Genomic DNA, 24934 nt, shown 5'->3' on the forward strand with positions numbered 1-24934 from the left:
TTTGTCAAGTAGGCTAGTGCTAGAAATTATCTTTAAAGGTGAGAGTTCGAACCATCGGATTTCCCACTTTTTTTATCATAAAAGTTGAATTTTTAGTCAATAAAGCAACATTCATAAGTAATATTGAAAGCTACATCGTCAAATAAATAATGAAAATTACGAAATAGCTATGCAATTGTTTATAAAATAAATAGTTATTTGATTCGATAAATATAATAAAATTAATGCATAAAATGGTTTAAAATATAAATAATATATAAAATTAAAAGAAAAAATTGGTGGATCAAATAAAACTTGGCACCTATCATCATCACAATTTTTTGACAGTCCAATTCAGTCTCTTACAAAAAATAAAAATTCAAATTAATCCCCTAATTGTGTCAAACAAAAAAAAAATTAATCCCCTAACAGGAACTATAATATATACTCGATATAAAAAAAATATTAAAGATTAATTTGAGTTTTATCTTTGTCGCGCTAAATTGGGCTCTCAACGAGACAGTAACCATTTGAGCCCAATGTATTAGGAGAGAGGAGTAATAAATACATGTGTAGCTTCATTTTCCCATGTTCCATCCCCACCAACAATCACTTTACTTGTTCATCTTCAAGGAGACTGACATTCCCCTTCATCGTTTCTTCTTCCTAGCTAGTCAGGGATATGGCTTCTTTGTGGTTTCTCAACCTCCTTTTCAAATGCTTTAATCACTTCGCATGGTATTCAAATGCAACACATCCCTACTTTGTTTGCTTCATTAATATTTTCACATATATCTTCACATTATTGGCCTTTTACCCTTCTTTTATTTCCTTCATTTTTTTTCAGGCTTGTTGTTGCTCTGTTGTATCCTATGTAAGTTCTTGAAATAATCTTTATGGTTGACATGATTTTGTTTTGTATTTTTATTTAATGTGATGATGGTTTTTGGTTAGATGTGCTTCCATAAAAGCAATTGAGACTGATTCCTATGAAGAAACTAAGCATTTGATCTCATATTGGATACTTCTTTCATTAATTTACCTCTTTGATTATGCTTTAATGAGCCTTATTCCATGGTAAATTTCTTTCTTTGCCCTCAAATATGGAAACAGTCTTCTTCTTACAACAATAAGTATAACGATTTTGTTGAACTTCAAATCTACCTTTTGTTAAACCAAGTTCTGTTTTTTAACTGTGTTTGCATTCTTGATTTAAATTAAGATTCATGAATGCACTTTTAATATGTCAAATATTTTAATAGAGATTAGTAGGGAAGGAAAGAAATGTTGCTATATATTCAATGTTTCATCGACTACTTCATTCATCATCATTCCCATGTTTCATGTCAGGTTTCACCTTTGGCCGTACATTAAGCTAATGATCGTCTTCTGGCTCATCAGACCTGACTTTCGACGAGCTTCTTATGTTTATAATAACCTTATGCGCATCATGAAACCACAAATAGTCACATGCTGGAGGAAGTGTTTTGTAGAGAAAGATAACTTTTTAATGAATGCAGAGAGATATATGAAAGAGAACGGAACTGAGGCCTTAGAGAAACTCATTGCTAGTAAGGTAAATTATATCTAAAAATGTTCATCTAGTAGAATTCTATGTGCATGTGATATGTGTTTATATCTGCATTGACAATTGAAAATTTTAGCTAATTCTTATTTTTATCCCTATTGAAGAACACAATGTGTAGGCCTGATGCAGACGTGTCGAATGAAATCAAAGCTGTTGAGATGCTAAAGGTAAAGTTTTGATGTTATGAGTCAATTCTACCTGTCTCATGGTGACATATTTAGAATACTTAATGAAGAAGCTTTCTTGTGCAGACAAATGGGGAAAGATTCCAAACAGAACACAAAGACATCAAAGATTTGGAGGCTATTGTGAAAAGAGAAATTCCTGCAACCAAGCAAGTAAGACTACATACATATATTCACTCAATAAAAGGTTTTGGCTTACAACTATATATAAATTCTGTGGAAGGGATCATGATTTTTGTTGCCATATATTGTTTCTGGTGCTAGATGACCTATGCTAATATTGAGGCAAGTCGAAAGGTATCATCAGCCATAGTAGAAACCAAAGGAATAATGGGAAGAGACCCAGCTGGTGGAGAGATTCCTCGGAGTTCTACACAGAAAGAAGTGCAGAAAGAGTGGACTTGTGCTTTGTGTTTGGTAAAAACATCGAGCGAGATAACCTTGAATTCCCACCTCAATGGGAGGAGACACAGGGAAGCTTGTGAAGCAGCATCCGCAACTTTGAAAGCAAAGAAGCAACCTGCTTCGCAAAAGAACGTCCTGCCAGAACCTTTTAGGATGATTAATTCCAAATTAATATGTAAAGTTTGTAATGTTATGCTTCCAAGTGAGGAGTGCATGGCCTCTCACATAAAAGGGGTGAAGCACTTGTCTAATATGAAAAGTTGATTGTTACTTTAGAATCATAGCCATGCCACAGGGACATTGCTTGAAAGTTGAAAGTATGTAGAAATCCTTCTTGACAGCATTTGCTGGTTATCCAATCACACTTCTGGTGCATATATATTGATCCTGATGTTATGTTATGTAAAACTGTTTTCGTACCAAATAAATTGATTTGCAGTAACTCTAGCTTAACATGGTGCCTCCAACAATGATCTCTTCAAAACTTACAATGAACTCTAGCTTAACATGGTGCCGACCGGAATGAATGAAGATGAGTTATCCACTGTACGCTAAGCTGGTTAAAATCTTTTACTCTAATTTGAAGTTTTTCGATGATAAATTGAAGAAGGATATCGCAGGAGTGGAGGTAGAAATTATGGTTGTCTTGCTGCAGAGTGTATGATCAAGTTCATAGCCAAATTAAGGGCATATCTGTGAGGACTGTGGTCTGAGGACAAAATATACCAAAATTTTTATCTTTAGCACACATATCATTGTATCAGATATCAAATAAAAATTTTGGTACAATGATATTTGATATGGATTATTAATAAGAAAAATGCTACTATATGGTACGAGAACTCAATTTCGCGAAAACCCCACGAATAACTTTTTGGCTACAAATTTTCAATTTCCTTGGATAATGAACCCACGTCAACCTTATGCATCCTGTTATGGTGCTTTTACTGGACTATAGACAAAGAACCTTTCACCCTCTAAGTATAAAAAAAATTAAAATCAACAAAAGACAAAAAAATTAAAATCAACAAAAGACATTTGATTTTCTTTCTTTCAGTTACTGGGCCAATAGCTTTGATATTGATGAAGTGGTGAGGGTGGAATTATGACAGATGAAAAGGAATTTAGCTTGAGGCAAATGTGGCTAGTTGAAAAAATCCTATTAACAATGATTTTTAAAACATAGGTGTTTATATGGGAATGTTCAGCAACGTTCGCGAATATTCATGAAAGATTGTTTCGCACTATATAGTACTTCTCAATTAATAATTGAGGAATTGATACAATTATACATAAGTATCAACGATCAAATTCTCTCTTTATATATATATATCTCTCACTCGTATCAAATATCAAATTCTATATCAAACTTCCTTCGTATCGTCCCCTCATTGTTGCACGCGTAGCCTACACTTCTCTTCTTGAAATCTCACTGCATATCAACGCATATTCATCGTTTTCCTCTAGTTTTAGTTAGTTAGAATTTATGAATTAACATAAAAACTTATTTATTTGCATAAGCTCAAAAATAAGTGATTCCAAACATTCCCTTAAGCAATTACTACTATGTCATTGTATTATTAAGTTTATCTTCTTAATATTCATAAAGTCTTTTTTTTTTTTTTTTTTAGATTTGGTGTGTTTACTTTGAAGAATCCTATGAGAAAAAAAGAATCATTTAATAAATTTTTGAAAAAGAACTAGACAACAGAGAGAGAAAAAGGGTATAACGGGAAGTAAGGTACAAAACTTAGTAATTTATGGTATTAATGGAAAAAAAAATTGACGGAATATTAATGGAATTTTTTTTACGGAATACTACTAATGGATTCATTTGATTTTTGACAGAATATATATTGACGGATTTTTATTGACCATTAAACACTTTCAAATACCGGTAGTAATTATTATTAGGGTCATGCACATGTTAAGCTACGTAGAAGTAGAAATATAGCATTTAATGATACAAAATATTTAATGTTTAAAGAGTTGAATTCACAAACTTAACATTTAATGTTTACTACATTTATTTTCTTAACATATACATTTGGTGCACATGTTAACATTCTTCATAGTAGTAATAATTTGATGATTCTTCATATAAAGATCATTAATACTATTCTTATAAATTGACCATTAAAGAACAATTTCATATAAAGCAAAAATTGATATATATTTAATATAAAATTTAGATCAAACACATTAATTAATTTTTACTCTATTATGTCTCTTTTATAACAATCGAATTACTTTTGTTCATAAAATAGATCAAATACATCGGTTATTTAATAAATGTAAATTAGAAGGGTTATTAACATATTTATGGTACGCTTGATTTGCAAAGCCGCAAATATCAGACAGAACAAGATAGTAAATGACAGGATAAAATAAAACTATACCGGATAGGGACCGGATGATAATATTTTTTATATTCGAAAATAAAATGGGTATTTTCGTATTTTCTATAGTTGTACTGTGTACAAAAAGTTGTCTCGTAGTTTAGTGGGGACAAAAATTCATGGTTTTGTCATGTCGCTTGCTCTACCTATTTTGTCTGGTCCGGCGCGTCCCACAAACAGGATATAAAAAAAGTTGTTCAGTCCAGTTCTATGTTTTTTAGCAGATCAAACGCACCATATATCTATGTATTATAAGGGCTCGTTTGAATTAACTATTTTTGAGTTTATACAAAACAATTTATACAAAAAAAAATGTATTATCATAAGTTTTTCAAGATAATTTATGATAAAGCAACTTATAAATATATATACAAAAAGGATATCATCCAATAATTGATAGAGTACATCATATTGCAAATACAAGTTCAATATCGCTAAAAACAAAAAGGATAACATCCAAGTTAATAGCATATAACGACAAAATGCTTATAAGTAGTATGATAAAATTAAAGTTACCGGAATGTTCATGCTTCTGGATCTGTAAAGTTGATTCTCAAATCATTGATTGAATCTGCATTTAGTTGAAGATAATATTTCAATATGAACCAAACGAACACCACAACAAGACGAAAAATCAAACAACTCTGTACAAAGACGACCACCAACACAAACGCCGCACTCGAACGACGAAATCACAAATACAAAAAAAAAAACAACTAAAAGACTCAAACCATATGAAAATAACTTATTTACATAGATTAGAAAGACTGGGGAAATAGAAATTAAGACAAATATGAAGAGAATATTGGACGTTTGATTGGTTTTATGATTTGATCAAGCAAATTAATACATTTCTAATAAAAATCATCTTAGGATACTAGATGTCATCACAAGCAAACAGTGCATAATCCAATGCAATCATATTTTTGTCATGAGAAAAAATATTTAAAACAAGCTATAAATAATGGAACAACCACTTGCAATCGCCCCCTCTCGGGATGACAATTAACATGATGACTAGCGAAAATAAGACGGAGATCATTGCATACCCCTAGACGCACGATTACTTTAGTGCAATATGTTGATCATGGCATAGAGGATCAAGACATAAATCAATTTCTCCTTTTTGTGCTTCATCATATTGTCATGAGATAAGTAACAAACACGCAATAGCATATGATATATCATGTTAATAATCACAATCAACATATACATAAGAGAAAAAGATCAACCTATGTGAAAATCACAAATACAAATTAAAAAAAAAAAAAAAAAACAAAAAAAAACTAAAAGACTCAACCTATGTGAAAATAACTTATTTACATAGATTAGAAAGAATAGGGAAATAGAAATTAAAAAATTCAATAGAAAAACAATAATTTTCTGATCCACAAATATCCGACTTGATATTTTCTCTTCTTCCCCCATGACTCTTTATTTTCCACAAAATTTCATTTTTGCCCTTGAATAAAAACTTCTGAACGTGTTTTCCGAAGTTTTTTTAGTTTAAATTTGAGAAAAATTCGAAAAATACATTCCGAAATTTTTATTCAAGGCAAAAAAAATTGAAAAATGCACAACAATTTTTTTTGCAAGGGCAAAAAAGAAAATTTGAGGGGAGAAAAGGGGTGGAAAAAGAAGCCATCATCTAGCTTCAACTGTTATTTGGGCCGGATACAATTTTTTTGTTCAGCCCTAATGCATTTTTTGTTTTTGTTTTAGATGAAATGACAATCCACTTAAATTAAACTCACAGATTATTGTGAGATCCCAGGTTCGAACTCGGGTCACGACGTTCAGACTAACAATTTTGGTATTTCTATTTAAATATTAATAGGTCATAAAACTAAAATAATCAGTTAAAATATTGTTAAATGTGCAATTTTTTTTACCGTAAATGTCCAATGTTTTTGTTATACTTGAGACAAAAAAATTAAACATTTTCTTATTAATAAATAAAAATTCTTTAGTATTTTTAGAGTTTGATTGGGCAGCGATATCTCATAAATAAAATCCATTCAAAATTTAAATTTATTTTTATATAAATTAGAGTATTGTTAAAATGTGTTCTTAAAAAGAACACACACACATATAATAGCATATGTTTTTTTTTTTTACTAAATATAATAGCATATGTTAAGAAATTAAAAAGTGGAAGTTTTGCATTGAGAAAAATTAAATTTTAACTTTTAAAAAATTAATGCACGATTTAATGTTTGCTCTTAAAATATCCTATATATAAGGAACGGACCTGGATTGGGTGCAGTCAGTACCCTTGGCTGCATGTGCAGTCAGTGAATTTAAAACTGTTGGATCCTGATCGGACGACTTGTATTTAAAAATCAGAATTATTATATTTAAACTGCATTTAAATCTGAACCGTTTGATTTCGATCAGACGACTGTGATGCACTGACTGCATCACAATGACTGCACTGTATCCAAGTCCATAAGGAACACATTGAGAAAAACACACATATCAATGATGCATATTTTTTTATTAAAAATTCTAAAATGTTATGTTATTCCAAAACTAACCTTGGGATTGTGTCTGTGTAATTAACAAGGTTGTCAGAATCGGACCGGTCATCGAACCGACGAGCTCACCGGTTCAAGGTTCAATTGGTCGGACCGGGTACCACCGGGGTCGAACCGTTTTTAATTAAATATATAAATAAAATATATGAATAATTGCTCAATATTTCATAATTTCACACATTAAAAAGATAAAATATCACAAGTCAAAATAAAATAAAATTTATAATTCAAACCAAATTAGAAATTATATAATAAACTAAATTCAATAACACAAAATAGCATCATAGCATCAATTGACAACATTCTGCCTTCAAAAAAATCAATTGGCAACATATTACCAAAACAAAGTGCCAAGTGAAAAAGCAAAAACTAAATGTTCATCAAGTTCATAAAGACTAGTGTCATAACATCCATTGTCAAATGCAAAGCTAAATGCAACGTAGTGCCAAGTTAAAAACTAAATATTCATCTAGATATAAAAAGTTAAAAACTAAAAAAAAGAGAGGTTAAAACGACGTCGTTTTGCCCTGTTTTTTTTTTATTTAAAAAAAAAAATCTGCATAACCGCTTGAACCGTCCCGTCGGTTCGCCGGTTTGTCCCGGTTCACGCGGTTTTTGGCTGATCGGTTTCCTATCAGTTTTTTGCTCATAACCGAACCGTTTTCATGACCGGTTCACAGTCCGACCGGTCGGTCCAGTTCGGTTTTGATAACCTTGGTAATTAATGCATAACATTGGAATAAATTGCATTTTATACAATTTAATAAGGGTATATAAGAGATTATGTATTTAATAAAAAATAAATTTAAAGAGTGTTTCTTATAAAAAAGATAATTTTTTTTTCTTCCAAAGTGTTCCTTATATATAGGACCGGAGGGAGTAGTTTCAATGATGAGAGAGATCGAAATTAAGAGTGCAATAGAGACAAAGAACATAGATCTGGAGAATTGTGAATAGGGAAGTCAATGTGGCAAGGAATTAATGAGACTTATTTACCAAAGTAATTCCCCATCAAGAACACTTCCTTTTTGATAGGTTGTTAGTGGATTTATTATCGGTCTAAGAAAGATGTTTGAACTCATAATCATATTCATTAGCACATGCTAACAATATTACTCATAAATAAATCATTTATGCGTACATACTGTATAACGGATAACAGAAAGCAAAGTTAACATTCTTTTAGAAAAACTAACAAAAAGAACTAATATGACAAACAAAATTAAAGTTAAGGGATTAATTTGTACCATTAATTAATTGAGAGACCAATATGAAACCAATAGATAAGTTAAGAGACCAATTGTCCAATTTAGCCTCATTTAGTGTCGTGAACTTAACTCAGTTGGCATAGACATTGCATTGTATATGTGGGGTTGGGATTCGAACCTCGGTCGCTATGCTACTTAACAAACAAAAAAAAACTTCATCTCTGTCCCCATTCCCTCATTCCGGGGAGTATTCTTCCTCCATCACATTTCTGCAGATTCCCATATTTCTCGCGAAGATCCATCATCATGATTTTTTATTTATTAAATTTCAATTATTTTTAATCAAATTAGTTGTGAAAAAGTTTAATAGTAAAACAAATAGAAAATTAAGACAATATTGTGAGACTTGTGATAATAATAAACATCAAAAATCAATTTATACACACATTGTGTGACCCTTAGGGTCCGTTTGGTGCACAAGATAAGAGACAGGATAGGATAACTGTATCATATCCTGCCGCAATCCAGTGTTTGGTGATACAACAGGATATGATAAGTTAATCCTGAAGCTTATCCAATCCTGTCTCTCTAGTTATAATTCTTATCCTGAATTTGAGCTGGGTTACCAGCAGGATAAGATAAGAAAAAAAAAATTATTGATTTATTTTATAAAATATATTTTAAAATACATAAAATAAAATTAATAAAATATAAATAATAAAATAATTAATTTTTAAATATATATGTGATTTTCTCACAGGAGTAATTTTGTAATTTATATATTCTAAAAAATCAAAATTTTACTAAAATTATTAATATTTTAAAGTAAAATGATTATTAAAAAATTGACAAATAGGAAACTGATTTATATTTTTTATTTTAAAGTAAAATGATTATTATATAAAGTTATTTGATTACTTATTTATATTTTTTATTTATAAAATTCAAAGTATTACAAAATAATTTTAAAAAAATAACAATTGTTTTACAAGAGTAATTTTGTCAAATGAATATGTTATATATCTTATCATATTATTATGAGTTTAAAAGCAAAATATAATAGTTATCATGATTGTTATCATGTGTGCACCAAACACAGGATATGATAACTGAGTATAACTGTTATCCTGCTGTTATCTTATCCCATCCTTATCCTGTTTTATATCCTATCCTGTCACTATGCTATCCTGCGCACCAAACAGGCCCTAAATAAATATAAGGAATTTCTACCATACATTTAAAAATTCGAATGTATAGGTACATTAAGTCAATTAATTAATAAATTAACGATTATTTTATGAATTAAAAAATTATTTGCCAATTATTGTATACTAGTGATAATGATTTCATTATAAAAAAAAAAAAACACAATTCCAATATTTTATAAGCACTACACTAATACTATTTGTACATTTTCCCTTTCTCAAACTATAGGATTTTGAAGTGTGATCATCATTTTGACATGGCAATACATCCATATTAGTCGGTCCCACTTTTCCATTCCACCTCTACGAGGTATTCTTGTATAGGCACAAGGAATTTAGACACAAACTTAGGCACACACACATATATTTGTAAAATTAAAAGAAAAATAAAATAATCATATCAATCAACATCACCTAAATCATTTTCTTTTTAATTTTTTACCTTTGTTGTGAGTGTGCCTAAGATAAAATTATTTAGGATTGTGTCCATATTAGAATTTCCCTCCACCTATATACAATACTACTTTACTCTCACCCACTCACCAAGACTGACTTTTGATTTTCTTATGGTCTCTGTGCTTATGCTAACACAAAAGTCATTCACAACTTCAATTTCCTATCATGGCTTTTTCATTGTTTCTCAATCTCACTTTCAAATGCCTTCATCATTTCGCATGGTATGCAAATTATTCTATCTTTCTCATTTTTCTTCAAAAAGCCACTTATATATGTTTTCTTATTAAAGTACTAAAATGGTTTGTTCTTCTTGATCCTTCATTTTTCTAGGCCTTTTCTTGCTCTGCTGTATCCTATGTAAGTTCTTCTTGCTCTAGGATTTTTGTGTATTCATAAAGTTGTTACCTTTTAGATTATTGTTTGACTTTTTTGGTTTTGTTCCAAACATGTACTAAGAATTGACCAAGTTCAATAGTTCATTATTTTTTTCATTGAGAATCAGTATCTAATTGAACTTAAAGATTAACCGATGCACATTTTTTATGCCAAATTTGTAATAGAGATTAGAGCATGAAATTCCTTCTAGGATGTCTTTTTTTTTTTTTTTTTTTTTTCTGATAGATTCCTGGAGGTAATCCTATCTGAGGCATGTCGGGCACTAAATGTGGTTCCTCTCCCAGCCACAATTTGAAACTTGGTTCGACGCATGTTGTGGGAATCTCGTCCCTTCTGCTAGACCCAACCCTCGTTGCTCCTTCTAGGATGTGTTTTTCTCTATAAGGAAAGAAATGTTGCTTAAAAAACTGTTGCTATTTTACTGAATGAAAATAAATGTTGCAAATGGCTTCTATGTATCAGGTTTCAGCCCTGGCTGTACATTAAGCTAATGATCGTTTTCTGGCTCACTATACCGGACTTTGGACGAGCTTCTTATGTTTATAATAACCTTATTCGCTCCATGAAACCCAAAATAGACACATGGAGGAAGTGTTTTGTTGAGGAAGAAAACTTTTTAATGCATGTAGAGAAATATATGAAAGAGAATGGATCTGAAGCCTTAGAGAAACTCATTGCTAGCAAGGTAATTACAGCTAAAAGTTAGAAGAATTATATAGGGAAGCATGCATGTGTATGTCTCTATATCTGTATTGACAATAGAAAATTTTAGCTAATTCTTTTTCTTTTTTTCTTTCTTTTTCTCCATTGAAGAACACAATGTGTTGGAATAATGCAAAAACGACAAATGAAATCATCGCTACCGATAATAAAGAAGTACTAAAGGTAAAGTTTTGATGCTAAGTCAGATGTGACATTAACATAGTTCTTGTATTGTATGAGTCAATCTACCTGTCCCAATCTCATGGTTGACATTTAGAGTACTTAATAAGGGAGCTTACTGTGCAGACAAATGGAATAAAACTCCAACCAGAACACAAAGACATCAAAGATTTGGAGGCTATTGAGGAAAAAGAAGTTCATGTTACAAAGCAAGTAAGTCTTCATTCATATTCACTCACTCACAATAGAAATCTCCAGGGAACAATTAACTTTTTTTGACTTGAGGCATGCTTCAAGATCATTTGTGAAAGGTTTAAACCTACAAACAAGTATATAATATATATAATGATATCACACTTACCTGAAACATAGTTATATGTTTAAAATGTTCAAAAAATGTGCATTCTTCCAGTCATATTGAGCCAGCTAATATGAAGTACTTCATCTCTATGATAATATTGGATATTGCAGGATATTCCTTTTATGCCTAAAATTGTGACAAGTCAAAATGCATCATCAGTCACTAAAGGAACAGCAGACAGTGACACAGCTGGTGGCAAGCTTCCTCTTAGTACTACGCACAAGGAAGTACAGAAAGAGTGGACTTGTGCTTTGTGTTTGATAACAGCTACAAGTGAGAAAGACTTAAATTCCCACCTTAATGGGAGGAAACACAGAGATAGTTGTGAAGCAGCTTTGAGAGCAAAGAAGCAAGCTGCTCTGCAGAAGCTGAAAAATTATCAGTCCAAAGAGGATGTAAAACAGAAGAGTTTTAGCAATAAGTTAGATTCGAGTGTCAAGAATGGAGATGGAATTGTTAACAAAGGGTCGAAGGGAACAGTAGCGATGCATCATAAGGTGCTAAAGAATCTGTCTGAGCCTGTTAGGATACATAATTCCAAATAATGTGCTTAGTCTGTAATTCTGTCCTTCATTGTGAGGCCAATGCGGCCTCTCACCTAAATGGGAAGAAGCATTTGGCTAAAATGCAAAGCAATGTTGATAGTTTAAATAACCTTAGAGACACTGGCGTTGCTCGAAATTAAGTTGAAAGGGAATTGGGGTAGCAAGCTCCAAGCCTCAGTGACTCATGTTTATATATCAGCTGTGTACATTAAATTGCTGCAGATGACTCTTATATGGAAATGCCTAATAGTTTTGAAAGTATTTGCACGAAAAACTTTCATCCTGTTTGATCATCCTGTCCGTGATTACTCGTCTTTTTTTTTGTTGTTGTGATTATCTGTTATAGATAAGTGTAAATCTTTAAGCTTTTGTTTGCATTCATGGTAAAATGCTGTCACCGTGAGTTTGGCAATACATGATTTGAAGAAACTTGTGGATAAGTATTCAAGCTCTTGAGGATATAGGAAAATACTTATTTTTTTTTTAAAACAAATTGCGCATGTTAGACAAGCCCTTTTTTTTTTTTACAACGGAGGCAGAGGATCGAACTCAAGAACCTCATGCATACAAACCAAACCCCTCACTACAACACCAAACTTAGTGGGTTACATTGCATTCACTTATTGAATGTTGGCGTTGCACTAAAATCTTACTCTCTCTACTAAATAAAAATCAATTTTTTAGATTCATTAAATAGTAATTGATTTGCATAAATCATCTGACGTGGACATAAAATACTTTAGCAGGGGAAATCTTGGTCCGTTTAATTTGTAAAAGATAAATATCGAATAACACAGGATAAACATTTTAAGTATTATTGAATAAATTTGATCATGTACAATGGTGGAAAAAATGTGATTGTGCATCGGATAAAAAGTTATTATGTGGTTTAGTGAAGAATAAAATTTCAGTTTTTGTTTAGTTCTTGGGTCCGTAGTTTGTTTAGTCCTAAAAACAGTTTTAATATCAAATACGGTACAACTAAAATAATTTTAGTAAAATTGTCCTATTCAATTCCTTATTTTTTAGTAGATCAAACCCACCCTAAAATGACAAATTTTTCAAAATAAAATAAGGGTTATGCAAAAACAAGTAACTTTCTGTATGGAGAAAAACAATATTTTTTATATTGTCAAAAATAAAAATACTTTTTATATTTTATAAACCTCAACTACACAAATTTCAATTTTTTTTTTTGTACATAATTTCAAAATTATTTTACTGTAATTTATTTATTGAATTTATTTAGTGCCCCGAGACACCGACCATCATTTTCCATAAAATCAAGCACTAAAATCAGAAAGTGGTCATCCTAAATTACCCTATTAAATATTGAAAGCAATCTTGGAAAAAAATATTTAAGGCAATAATATGTCAAATAAATAATGAAAATTCTAAAATATTGTGAAAATATTTAGTTACTTGGTCACAGATAAAAATAAAATAAATAAAACAAAGATTTTTTTTTTTACGGTAAAACAAAGTTATTGCATAAAAATGACGAGTTGGGATCCTCTCCATTTCATATTCTTTCCATAAAATAACTAAAAAATGACGAAATTTAAAGAAAAAATGGTACATAAAATAAAACTTGATAATTGGTTATGTTGTTTCATTTTCCCACTTTCCACCCACCAACTAATTATTACTACTTGACTGACTTTCTCTTTTCTTCATCGTTTCTTCTTCTCTTATCTGGCCTCTATACTTATATGTTAATGCACCAGCCATTGAAAATTTGAATTTGTTACTATGGCTTCTTCATGGTTTCTCAAACTGGTTTTCAAATGCCTTCATCACTTAGCATGGTATTCAAATGCATATCCCTCCTTTACTTGCTTCACCCTTTCTCATTTTTATTATCACTTTTTTGTTAAATAAATAAAAAGTCACTTATATTTTCTCACATGTATAAAGTAGTAAAAATGCTTTTTCTTATTGATCCTTTTGGCCTCAGTTTCAATGCAAAGCTAATCAACAATACCCTTCTTTTATTTCCATCATTTTTCTAGGCTTCTTCTTGCTCTGGTGTATCCTATGTAAGTTCTTGCTCTCTGGATTTTTGGTGCATTGAAAAAGTTGCTACCTTTTGTTTTATGTGATTATGGTTTTCGTACAGGTGTGCTTCCGTACACGCAATCGAGACTGATTCCTATGAAGAAACTAAGCATTTGATCTCATATTGGATACTTCTTTCATTAATTTACCTCTTTGAGTATGCTTTTATGAGCCTTCTTCCATGGTAAATTTCTTTTCCCTCAAATATGGAAACATAATTGTTTTTACAACTAGTATAGTACATTAGTACATAACAATAAGTTTAGTATATTTGACAATGAGTTTGGCGAAATTATGGTAGCAACATTTGTTCAATCATTCACCTAAGCCGTATACTGATACATATTCACATAATTTGTGTACCGGAGTGTTCACCAAATTTTAATAGAGATTAAGGCATGAAATTGAACTTTTTCTAGGATGTATTTTGCTCATAAGAAGAGAAATGTTGCTAGTTTATTTTTTTGATACATCAGAAAATAAAAGAAACAAAAACAGAAAGCAAACTAGGCTCGAGGGCGAGCAACACCTGAAGCATCAGCTATCAAAACATTACTAAGCTGAGGAGGACAACTATGTCAAATCTTTAGGGAGACATCTGAGGTAGCGCCATTCTTGGCAAGCCAATCTGCACACTCGTTGCCTTCTCTAAGAGTATGATGGAAAGCAATAGTCCAATCCATGTTTTGGAATTGTCTAATATTCTTGATGAGAGGAGCATAAAGATGGAGAGGAGAGATATCATGTTCCACCAAACCAATTGCAATTGTAGAATCTGATTCAATAATCACATTGTTGAAACTTCGGTCCATTGCTAAGCAAAAACCGTTGTAAATGGCATGAAGCTCGGCTTGTAAGCTAGTAGCAATCCCAATAAATCCAGAAAATCCGAGTAGCCAATTACCCATACTAGAAATGTTTCAAATTAAATGGTTCCCTTTAGAATTTTTAAAAATCAATTAATGGAGTTGATTAACTACATTCCCATGTTTCATATCAGGTTTCACCTTTGGCCGTACATTAAGCTAATGATCGTCTTCTGGCTCATCATGCCTGACTTTGGACGAGCTTCTTATGTTTATCATAATCTTATTTGCTCCATGAAACCGCAAATAGTCACATACTGGAGGAATTGTTTTGTAGAGAAAGATAACTTTTTAATGCATGCAGAGAGATATATGAAAGAGAATGGAACTGAGGCCTTAGAGAAACTCATTGCTAGCAAGGTAACTGCAACTAAAAATTTCCAAATAACTAAAACTCTAGTAGAATTATATAGCAACTGGTAATAATGAAATGCTAAAGGTAAAGTTTTGATGTTAAGTCAGTTGCGGCGTTACTATAGTTCTAGTTACGATATGAGTTAATTTTACTTGTCGAAGTTTTATGGTGACACTTATAGTTCTTACTTCTTAATGAAGAAGCATCTTGTGCAGACAAATGGCGAAAGACTCACAACTGAACACAAAGTCATCAAAGATTTCGAGACTATTGAGCAAAAAGAAATTCCTGCAACAACGCTAGTAAGGATTCCTTCATAAACTTTAACTCTAGAAGAATTATATAGCAACACAAGAATGTGTATGTCTCTATATCTGTCTGCATTGGCAATTGAATGTTTTAGCTAATTCTTCTTTTATCGCTATTGAAGAACACAATGCATAGGCCTGATGCAGAGGTGACAAATGAAATCATAGATAATGATAATAAAGAAATGCTAAAGGTAAATTTCTTATGTTTAGTGTTGTGAAATTAATATAGTTCTTGTCTAAGTTGTCATACTCGACGAGATTCTAGGTAATTTCGTTTTGCCTAGGCGAACTCTGACTCGCAAGAGCTTATTTTGTGCAGACGAATGGAGAAAGGCTCCAATCAGAGAACAAAGACATCAAAGATTTGGTGGCTATTGAGAAAAAAGAAATTCCTGCAACCAAACAAGTAAGGAGGCTTCATTAATATTCATTCAAAATATAATTCTCCCAAGGCTTCATTCATATTCAAATTCCTCCTAAGAGATCATTTGTGAAGTGGTTTAGAATTACAAGTATATATAATTATTTTCTGGATGTGGTCATGATTTTTGTTTTCATATATTGTTCTTGGTGCTAGAGAACCTATGCTGATATAGTAGCGAGTCAAACGACATCATCAACCATAGTAGAAACCAAAGAAATAGCTGGGAGAGACACAGCTGGTGGAGAGCATCCTCAGAGTTCTTCTACACTGAAGGAAGTGCAGAGAGAGTGGACCTGTGCTTTATGTTTGGTAACATCTTCGAGCGAGAAAGACTTGAATTCCCACCTTAATGGGAGGAGACACAGGAAGGCTTGTGAAGCCGCGGGTTTGAAAGTAGCAAAGAAACTACCTGCTACGCAGAAGAACGTCCTGCCAGAACCTTTTAGGATGATTAATTCCAAATTAGTATGTAAAGTGTGTAGTGTTATGCTTTCAAGTGAAGAGTACATGGCCTCTCACATAAAAGGGTGGAAGCACTTGTCTAATATGAAAAGTTGATACCATATAGACATTGCTTTCTTGAAAGTTGAAAAGCAAAAAGGTGTGGCAAGCCTTCTAAACTGTATTAGCTGTACCAAAACATTGCTGATTCTAAAATGGAAAATGCTTAGATTCTTTCCATCTATCTCATGTTTTCTTAATTTTCACACCTCAACTTTTAACTAACTTTCTCATACTTTTTTGTTTTATTTTTAAATTCCAACATAATTTCTACTTTATATCAATAGTCTAAATTCTCACAATACTTCCTCATATATTTTTTATCTACTTGAAAGAATCTTAATCTGATTCAGCAATGGATCCTAATCTCCTAAAATATAAACCCTTTAGTTATTTTAGAAAACAAGGTAGTCCACATGGACAGACAAAAAGGATTTGGGGGATCAAAAGCAGATAAAAAAACAAAAGGAAAATGCACAAAAGAGGAACTATGACATTTTATTCAGAGGACAAAGTTTTTAAAACAGAAAAAAAAATATACACATTAATTAATAATTTTTTTTTTTGTCAAGTAGGCTAGTGCTAGAAATTATCTTTAAAGGTCAGAGTTTGAACCATCGGATTTCCCACTTTTTTATCATAAAAGTTGAATTTTTAGCCAATAAAGCAACATTCATAAGTAATATTGAAAGCTACAGCATCAAATAAATAATGAAAATTACGAAATAGTAGCTATGCAATTGTTTATAAAATAAATAGTTATTTGATTCGATAAATATAATAAAATTAATGCATAAAATGGTTTAAAATATAAATAATATATAAAATTAAAAGAAAAAATTGGTGGATCAAATAAAACTTGGCACCTATCATCATCACAATTTTTTCACAGTCCAATTCAGTCTCTTACAAAAAATAAAAATTCAAATTAATCCCCTAATTGTGTCAAACAAAAAAAAAATTAATCCCCTAACAGAAACTAATATATACTCGATATAAAAAAAATGTTAAAGATTAATTTGAGTTTTATCTTTGTCGCGCTAAATTGGGCCGTCAACCAGACAGTAACCATTTGAGCCCAATGTATTAGGAGAGAGGAGTAATAAATACATGTGTAGCTTCATTTTCCCATGTTCCATCCCCACCAACAATCACTTTACTTGTTCATCTTCAAGGAGACTGACATTCCCCTTCATCGTTTCTTCTTCCTAGCTAGTCAGGGATATGGCTTCTTTGTGGTTTCTCAACTTCCTTTTCAAATGCTTTCATCACTTCGCATGGTATTCAAATGCAACACATCCCTACTTTGTTTGCTTCATTAATATTTTCACATATATCTTCACATTATTGGCCTTTTACCCTTCTTTTATTTCCTTCATTTTTTTTTCAGGCTTGTTGTTGCTCTGTTGTATCCTATGTAAGTTCTTGAAATAATCTTTATCTTGAAATAATCTTTATGGTTGACAAGATTTTGTTTTGTATTTTTATTTAATGTGATTATGGTTTTTGGTTAGGTGTGCTTCCATAAAAGCAATTGAGACTGATTCCTATGAAGAAACTAAGCATTTGATCTCATATTGGATACTTCTTTCATTAATTTACCTCTTTGATTATGCTTTAATGAGCCTTATTCCATGGTAAATTTCTTTCTTTGCCCTCAAATATGGAAACAGTCTTCTTTTTACAACAATAAGTATAATGATTTTGTTGAACTTCAATTCTACCTTTTGTTAAACCAAGTTTTGTTTTTTAACTGTGTTTGCATTCTTGATTTAATTAAGATTCATCAATGCACTTTTAATATGTCAAATATTTTAATAGAGACTAGTAGGGCAGGAAAGAAATGTTGCTATATATTCGATGTTTCATCGACTACTTCATTCATCATCATTCCCATGTTTCATGTCAGGTTTCACCTTTGGCCGTACATTAAGCTAATGATCGTCTTCTGGCTCATCAGACCTGACTTTCGACGAGCTTCTTATGTTTATAATAACCTTATGCGCATCATGAAACCACAAATAGTCACATGCTGGAGGAAGTGTTTTGTAGAGAAAGATAACTTTTTAATGAATGCAGAGAGATATATGAAAGAGAACGGAACTGAGGCCTTAGAGAAACTCATTGCTAGTAAGGTAAATTATATCTAAAAATGTTCATCTAGTAGAATTCTATGTGCATGTGATATGTGTTTATATCTGCATTGACAATTGAAAATTTTAGCTAATTCTTATTTTTATCCCTATTGAAGAACACAATGTGTAGGCCTGATGCAGACGTGTCGAATGAAATCAAAGCTGTTGAGATGCTAAAGGTAAAGTTTTGATGTTATGAGTCAATTCTACCTGTCTCATGGTGACATATTTAGAATACTTAATGAAGAAGCTTTCTTGTGCAGACAAATGGGGAAAGATTCCAAACAGAACACAAAGACATCAAAGATTTGGAGGCTATTGTGAAAAGAGAAATTCCTGCAACCAAGCAAGTAAGACTACATACATATATTCACTCAATAAAAGGTTTTGGCTTACAACTATATATAAATTCTGTGGAAGGGATCATGATTTTTGTTGCCATATATTGTTGCTGGTGCTAGATGACCTATGCTAATATTGAGGCAAGTCGAAAGGTATCATCAGCCATAGTAGAAACCAAAGGAATAATGGGAAGAGACCCAGCTGGTGGAGAGATTCCTCGGAGTTCTACACAGAAAGATGTGCAGAAAGAGTGGACTTGTGCTTTGTGTTTGGTAAAAACATCGAGCGAGATAACCTTGAATTCCCACCTCAATGGGAGGAGACACAGGGAAGCTTGTGAAGCAGCATCCGCAACTTTGAAAGCAAAGAAGCAACCTGCTTCGCAAAAGAACGTCCTGCCAGAACCTTTTAGGATGATTAATTCCAAATTAATATGTAGAGTTTGTAATGTTATGCTTCCAAGTGAGGAGTGCATGGCCTCTCACATAAAAGGGGTGAAGCACTTGTCTAATATGAAAAGTTGATTGTTACTTTAGAATCATAGCCATGCCACAGGGACATTGCTTGAAAGTTGAAAGTATGTAGAAATCCTTCTTGACAGCATTTGCTGGTTATCCAATCACACTTCTGGTGCATATATATTGATCCTGATGTTATGTTATGGAACTGTTTTCGTACCAAATAAATTGATTTACAGTAACTCTAGCTTAACATGGTGCCTCCAGCAATGATCTCTTCAAAACTTACAATTATGTGGTAGTCAATTTGTGTTGCCGACCGGAATGAATGAAGATGAGTTATCCACTGTACGCTAAGCTGGTTAAAATCTTTTACTCTAATTTGAAGTTTTTCGATGATAAATTGAAGAAGGATATCGCAGGAGTGGAGGTAGAAATTATGGTTGTCTTGCTGCAGAGTGTATGATCAAGTTCATAGCCAAATTAAGGGCATATCTGTGAGGAGTGTGGTCTGAGGACAAAATATACCAAAATTTTTATCTTTAGCACACATATCATTGTATCAGATATCAAATAAAACTTTTGGTACAATGATATTTGATATGGATAATTAATAAGAAAAATGCTACTATATGGTAAGAGAATTCAATTTCGCGAAAACCCCACGAATAACTTTTTGGCTACAAATTTTCAATTTCCTTGGATAATGAACCCACATCAACCTTATGCATCCTGTTATGGTGCTTCTACTGGACTATAGACAAAGAACCTTTCACCCTCTAAGTATAAACAAATTAAAATCAACAAAAGACATTTGATTTTCTTTCTTTCTTTCAGTTACTGGGCCAATGGCTTTGATATTGATGAAGTGGTGAGGGTGGAATTATGACAGATGAAAAGGAATTTAGCTTGAGGCAAATGTGGTTAGTTGAAAAAATCCTATTAACAATGATTTTTAAAACATAGGTGTTTATATGGGAATGTTCAGCAATGTTTGCGAATATTCATGAAAGATTCATGAAAGATTGTTTCGCACTATAGTACTTCTCAATTAATAATTGAGGAATTGATACAATGATACATAAGTATCAACGATCAAATTCTCTCTTTATATATATATATCTCTCACTCGTATCAAATATCAAATTCTATATCAAACTTCCTTCGTATCGTCCCCTCATTGTTGCACGCGTAGCCTACACTTCTCTTCTTGAAATCTCACTGCATATCAACGCATATTCATCGTTTTCCTCTAGTTTTAGTTAGTTAGAATTTTTGAATTAACATAAAAACTTATTTATTTGCATAAGCTCAAAAATAAGTGATTCCAAACATTCCCTTAAAGCAATTACTACTATGTCATTGTATTATTAAGTTTATCTTCTTAATATTCATAAAGTCTCTTTTTTTTTTAGATTTGGTGTGTTTACTTTGAAGAATCCTATGAGAAAAAAAGAATCATTTAATAAATTTTTGAAAGAGAACTAGACAAGAGAGAAAAAGGGTATAACGGGAAGTAAGGTACAAAAGTACAAATAAAAATGGAGGGCCACTTCTGTAAAAACCGGTTAACGACTATTTTTAAAAATCAATTAAATTAATGGAGTTTTTACCTCTTCATCCCCAATGTTTCATATCAGGGTGGCTATAAAAAGCAGTGTATTTATTAGGGTTAGAAAAAGCAACAAACAAGCTGTGCATCTATGGCCTCCTCAATGTTAACACCCTTCCTCACTACTCTCTTTTTCACCACTTTCCTCATTTCACTAACACCAGTACTGAAAGTATCAGCAGCAAAAGTAATATTTTACAACAAATGTACTCACCAAGTGTGGCCAGCAATCCAACCAGGAGCTGGAAAACCCATTCTCGCCAAAGGTGGCTTTACCCTCCAACCAAACAAAGCCTATTCCCTCCAAGTCCCACCACTCTGGTCAGGACGTTTCTGGGGCCGTCACGGCTGCACTTTCGACGCCTCAGGACACGGTCATTGCGCCACTGGTGACTGTGGTGGATCTCTCTTCTGCAATGGCATCGGTGGAACACCACCAGCAACTCTAGCCGAGTTCACATTCGGTAAAGATCTTGATTTCTATGACGTTAGCCTCGTTGACGGTTACAACTTGCCGATTTCCATTACCCCTTTTAAGGGATCTGGAAAATGTAGCTACGCTGGATGTGTTAGTGATCTGAACTTGATGTGTCCGGTTGGGTTGCAGGTGAGATCGAGCGATAATAAGCGCGTTGTTGCTTGTAAAAGTGCTTGTTCTGCTTTCAATTCTCCTAGGTATTGTTGTACTGGTAACTTTGGTAATCCACAGACCTGTAAGCCAACTGCTTATTCCAGGATTTTCAAAACTGCTTGTCCAAAAGCTTACTCGTATGCCTATGATGACCCTACCAGCATTGCTACTTGCACCAATGCTAGCTACATGATCACTTTCTGCCCTCATCCCCGCCGCCGTGGTTGATCTCTTATGTTGTTGATGGATACTAGTAATAGTAGTAGTAGTTTACAAGTTTGGGACTAGTCTACTAGGTCTCTTTTAATGTAATAGTAGTATATAGCAACCAGTATTGTTATTATGGTTGGTTAAGTTTAATTAATGTGGTCCTAAATGTATCCATTCAACTAGAGATGTGGCAGATTTAATGGGTTTTTTAATGATAAGATTCTGGATTTTGTTCTGTTTTGATGTATAGAATAGATTTTGGATGGTGTTATGATTGATTCTACTATTAAATGTGTCACACATTTATAGATCTTAACCATCCCTACTTAATTCAACAATTAAGATTGTTTAATTAAAGATGATTCAGTGTGCAAAACAAAAAAGTTATGCGCAGTTACCATTCATATTTTGGTCTTGGGTTCAATCTCTGGCCGATGTGTATGGATTTCAGTTACCTTAACGGGATTAGTCTCTGCAGTTATGCGCAAAGGATAACCTATGGTTTACCCAAAAAAAAAAGTTTCATATAAGGTTTCAGCTCTGATGTACATTATAAGCTAATGTTCATCTTCTGGCTCACAATACCGGACTTTGGACGAGGTTCTTATGTTTATAGTAACCTTATTCGCTCCATGAAATTGCTCTGGAGGAAGTGTTTTGTTGAGAAAGATAGCCTTTTAATGCATGAAGAGATATATAAAAGATAATGGAACTGAAGCCTTAGAGAAATTCATTGCTAGCAAGGAACTAATTTTACAGCTAAATGACCAAATACTTAAACTCTAGAACAATGATATAGGGAAGCATGTTTGTGTATGTGATATGTTTGTATATCTGCTTCTGCAATTGGAAATTTTAGCTAATTCTTCTTTTATCTAATGGAAGAACACAATGTGTAGGCCTGATGTTGAAGCTACAGATGAAATCATAGATACTGATAATAAAACATGCCTAAGGTAAAGTTTTGATGTTAGGTGTTGTGAAATTAATATAATTCTTGTCTAAGTTGTCAATCTCGAGATTCTAGTTAAATTATCTGGTTTGCAACTCGGATTGTAAACTTGAATTGCAGAGAGTTTGCTAAATTTTAAAATTAATAATTAAAATGTACATGGTACGATCGACATATATAACTCTTCTTGTGTAAGTCAATTCTACCTGTCTCTGTCTCATGGTGACATTTATTTAGTTTGATGAGGGAATTTCTTGTGCAGACAAATGGGGAAAGGCTCCAAACAGAACACAAAGACATCAAAGATTTGAAGACTAATGAGAAGAAAGAAATTTCTTGATTCATATTCAGTCAAAAATAGAAACGTAAACTCTAAAAACTCGAAAAGTTTGTCTCGTATTAAAATTAACATATATAATATATACTTTAACTTGTTTAATTTAGAAATTTAAATGTTTTGATTATTAATTAGAGAAAATATGACAATTAATATTTTATTAATTTTAAATTAAAAATAAATTTTAAATATTAGATTATTCACACTTATTTGATTTTCTCTCGTTCTCGTTAGTTAAATATGACTATAGTCATGCATTTTAATAACAAATAACACAACAACTATGTCCATCAATATATTTTTTAAAGAAATAATATCTCTATCGTTTTTTCACGTATTATTAAATATAACTATTTGAATCATGCATTTCATGTGAGATTGAATATTATATATCATTTAAAGACAAAGTGATTGTATAATCATTATTGTTTTATTTTTACGAAACCCCTATTATATTATGTATCTTTTTTTATGTATCTTAAAAAAAATTATCTATTGCTTATCAAATAACATTATATCTAAATGCCACAAATATATTTAATTGTCCATAAATCTTAGCTCAACTGACAGAGATATCGAAATTGCTAGGTGGAGGTCATTTCGTCTATCTAAAAAATATATTGTATTTAAATAATCGTATAAAAATTGCAATATTATATTATTTTATCAAAATATAATTACTTTTTTTTTTGTTTCTCACTTGTTTTCATCTATTCTTTTTGTATTTTTTTCTCGCACACATGCATAAAAACATGTCTAACTCTTAATACTACTCCCTCTGTTTCTCCGTCCCATTTTATAAGCAAAAATTCGTTTTTTAGGATCAGTGAATAATTGATGTATTTGGTCTATAATTTAGACCAGATAATCGATTATCCAACTTACCCAACCATGAATTTTTGCATATAAAAAAAAATAGAGAGGGTATATTATTATTTAAAAAAAATATATTGTATTTATTACTAATATGATAAAATTGGACTTTTGAATTTTCGAAAAGAAAAAAAATTGAACTTTTGAATTGACTTTAAAAAAATTAAGTTTTTGAATCGATAGGTGAAAACATGCGAGTTTAAATGATTTTATAGGGAGTTAAAACATGCTAAAGTCTCAAATGACTTATGGTGACATTTACATTTAGAATAATTGATGAAGCTCGGATAAATGCTCCAAACAGAACACAGTGACATCAATGATGATTTGAAGGCTAGAGCGTCATCAGAAGACACCATCAGAGTTTGGAAGGGATGGTTCAACAAAACTAAATAACAAACTAGTAGTATTAAAATTAAATTAATGTCGCTGAATGGATAGGGCTGGTTCAAGTCAAACTCATTCCTCAAAATCGGCATGATTAGAGTTTGGATTATATTCTGTGTGTGGGTAACTAGAGTGTAAAAAATGACCCGAGCTAATGGGTCGTGTAAGTGTATATAGTTTACTTGTATTAACTATAGTTAAGAATAACTTAAGCCTAATGTAAAGGTGTGTTAAGTCTAATAGATAAGACTAACCACATTTGGGCGTCTCACTCCCATCACTTTGTTGGCTTGACTGACAGCCCGCCCCTATCGCTAATCAGAGAGAGGCAGAGAT

General features: G+C 32.0%; 4 protein-coding genes and 1 pseudogene across 6 annotated transcripts; all 5 read left to right on the forward strand.

Moving 5' to 3' along the window:
- Positions 1–24934, forward strand: part of LOC123912783 — a 73854-nt pseudogene that overhangs the window by 39706 nt on the left and 9214 nt on the right.
- Positions 949–12439, forward strand: LOC123912791. The gene is made up of 5 exons (XM_045963365.1): positions 949–1056; positions 10821–11043; positions 11172–11243; positions 11367–11453; positions 11712–12439. Exons 1-5 carry the CDS (start codon positions 1040–1042, stop codon positions 12144–12146), a joined length of 834 nt encoding a protein of 277 aa, XP_045819321.1. The 5' UTR covers positions 949–1039; the 3' UTR covers positions 12147–12439.
- LOC123912786 lies at positions 10043–16841 on the forward strand. 3 transcript variants are annotated; one of them, XM_045963356.1, is made up of 8 exons: positions 10043–10183; positions 10293–10319; positions 14266–14388; positions 15205–15430; positions 15626–15727; positions 15856–15927; positions 16056–16142; positions 16314–16841. In XM_045963356.1, the coding sequence occupies exons 1-8, from the start codon at positions 10128–10130 to the stop codon at positions 16716–16718; spliced, it is 1098 nt and encodes a 365-aa protein (XP_045819312.1). In that variant the 5' UTR covers positions 10043–10127; the 3' UTR covers positions 16719–16841. The 3 variants fall into 3 exon arrangements, with proteins under 3 accessions (XP_045819312.1, XP_045819314.1, XP_045819313.1); XM_045963358.1 differs by having other exon boundaries at positions 15641–15727; XM_045963357.1 differs by lacking the exons at positions 10043–10183; positions 10293–10319 and adding exons at positions 13830–13954; positions 14159–14185.
- Positions 17766–19784, forward strand: LOC123912790. The gene is made up of 7 exons (XM_045963363.1): positions 17766–17941; positions 18052–18078; positions 18176–18298; positions 18571–18796; positions 18913–18975; positions 19060–19146; positions 19258–19784. The coding sequence occupies exons 1-7, from the start codon at positions 17886–17888 to the stop codon at positions 19660–19662; spliced, it is 987 nt and encodes a 328-aa protein (XP_045819319.1). The 5' UTR covers positions 17766–17885; the 3' UTR covers positions 19663–19784.
- On the forward strand, positions 21217–22284 carry LOC123912792 (thaumatin-like protein). Its single transcript, XM_045963366.1, has one exon. The coding sequence runs from the start codon at positions 21300–21302 to the stop codon at positions 22065–22067; it is 768 nt and encodes a 255-aa protein (XP_045819322.1). The 5' UTR covers positions 21217–21299; the 3' UTR covers positions 22068–22284.

Source organism: Trifolium pratense, linkage group LG3 (assembly GCF_020283565.1).
Source record: "Trifolium pratense cultivar HEN17-A07 linkage group LG3, ARS_RC_1.1, whole genome shotgun sequence".
In the NCBI taxonomy this organism is placed as follows: Eukaryota; Viridiplantae; Streptophyta; class Magnoliopsida; order Fabales; family Fabaceae; genus Trifolium; species Trifolium pratense.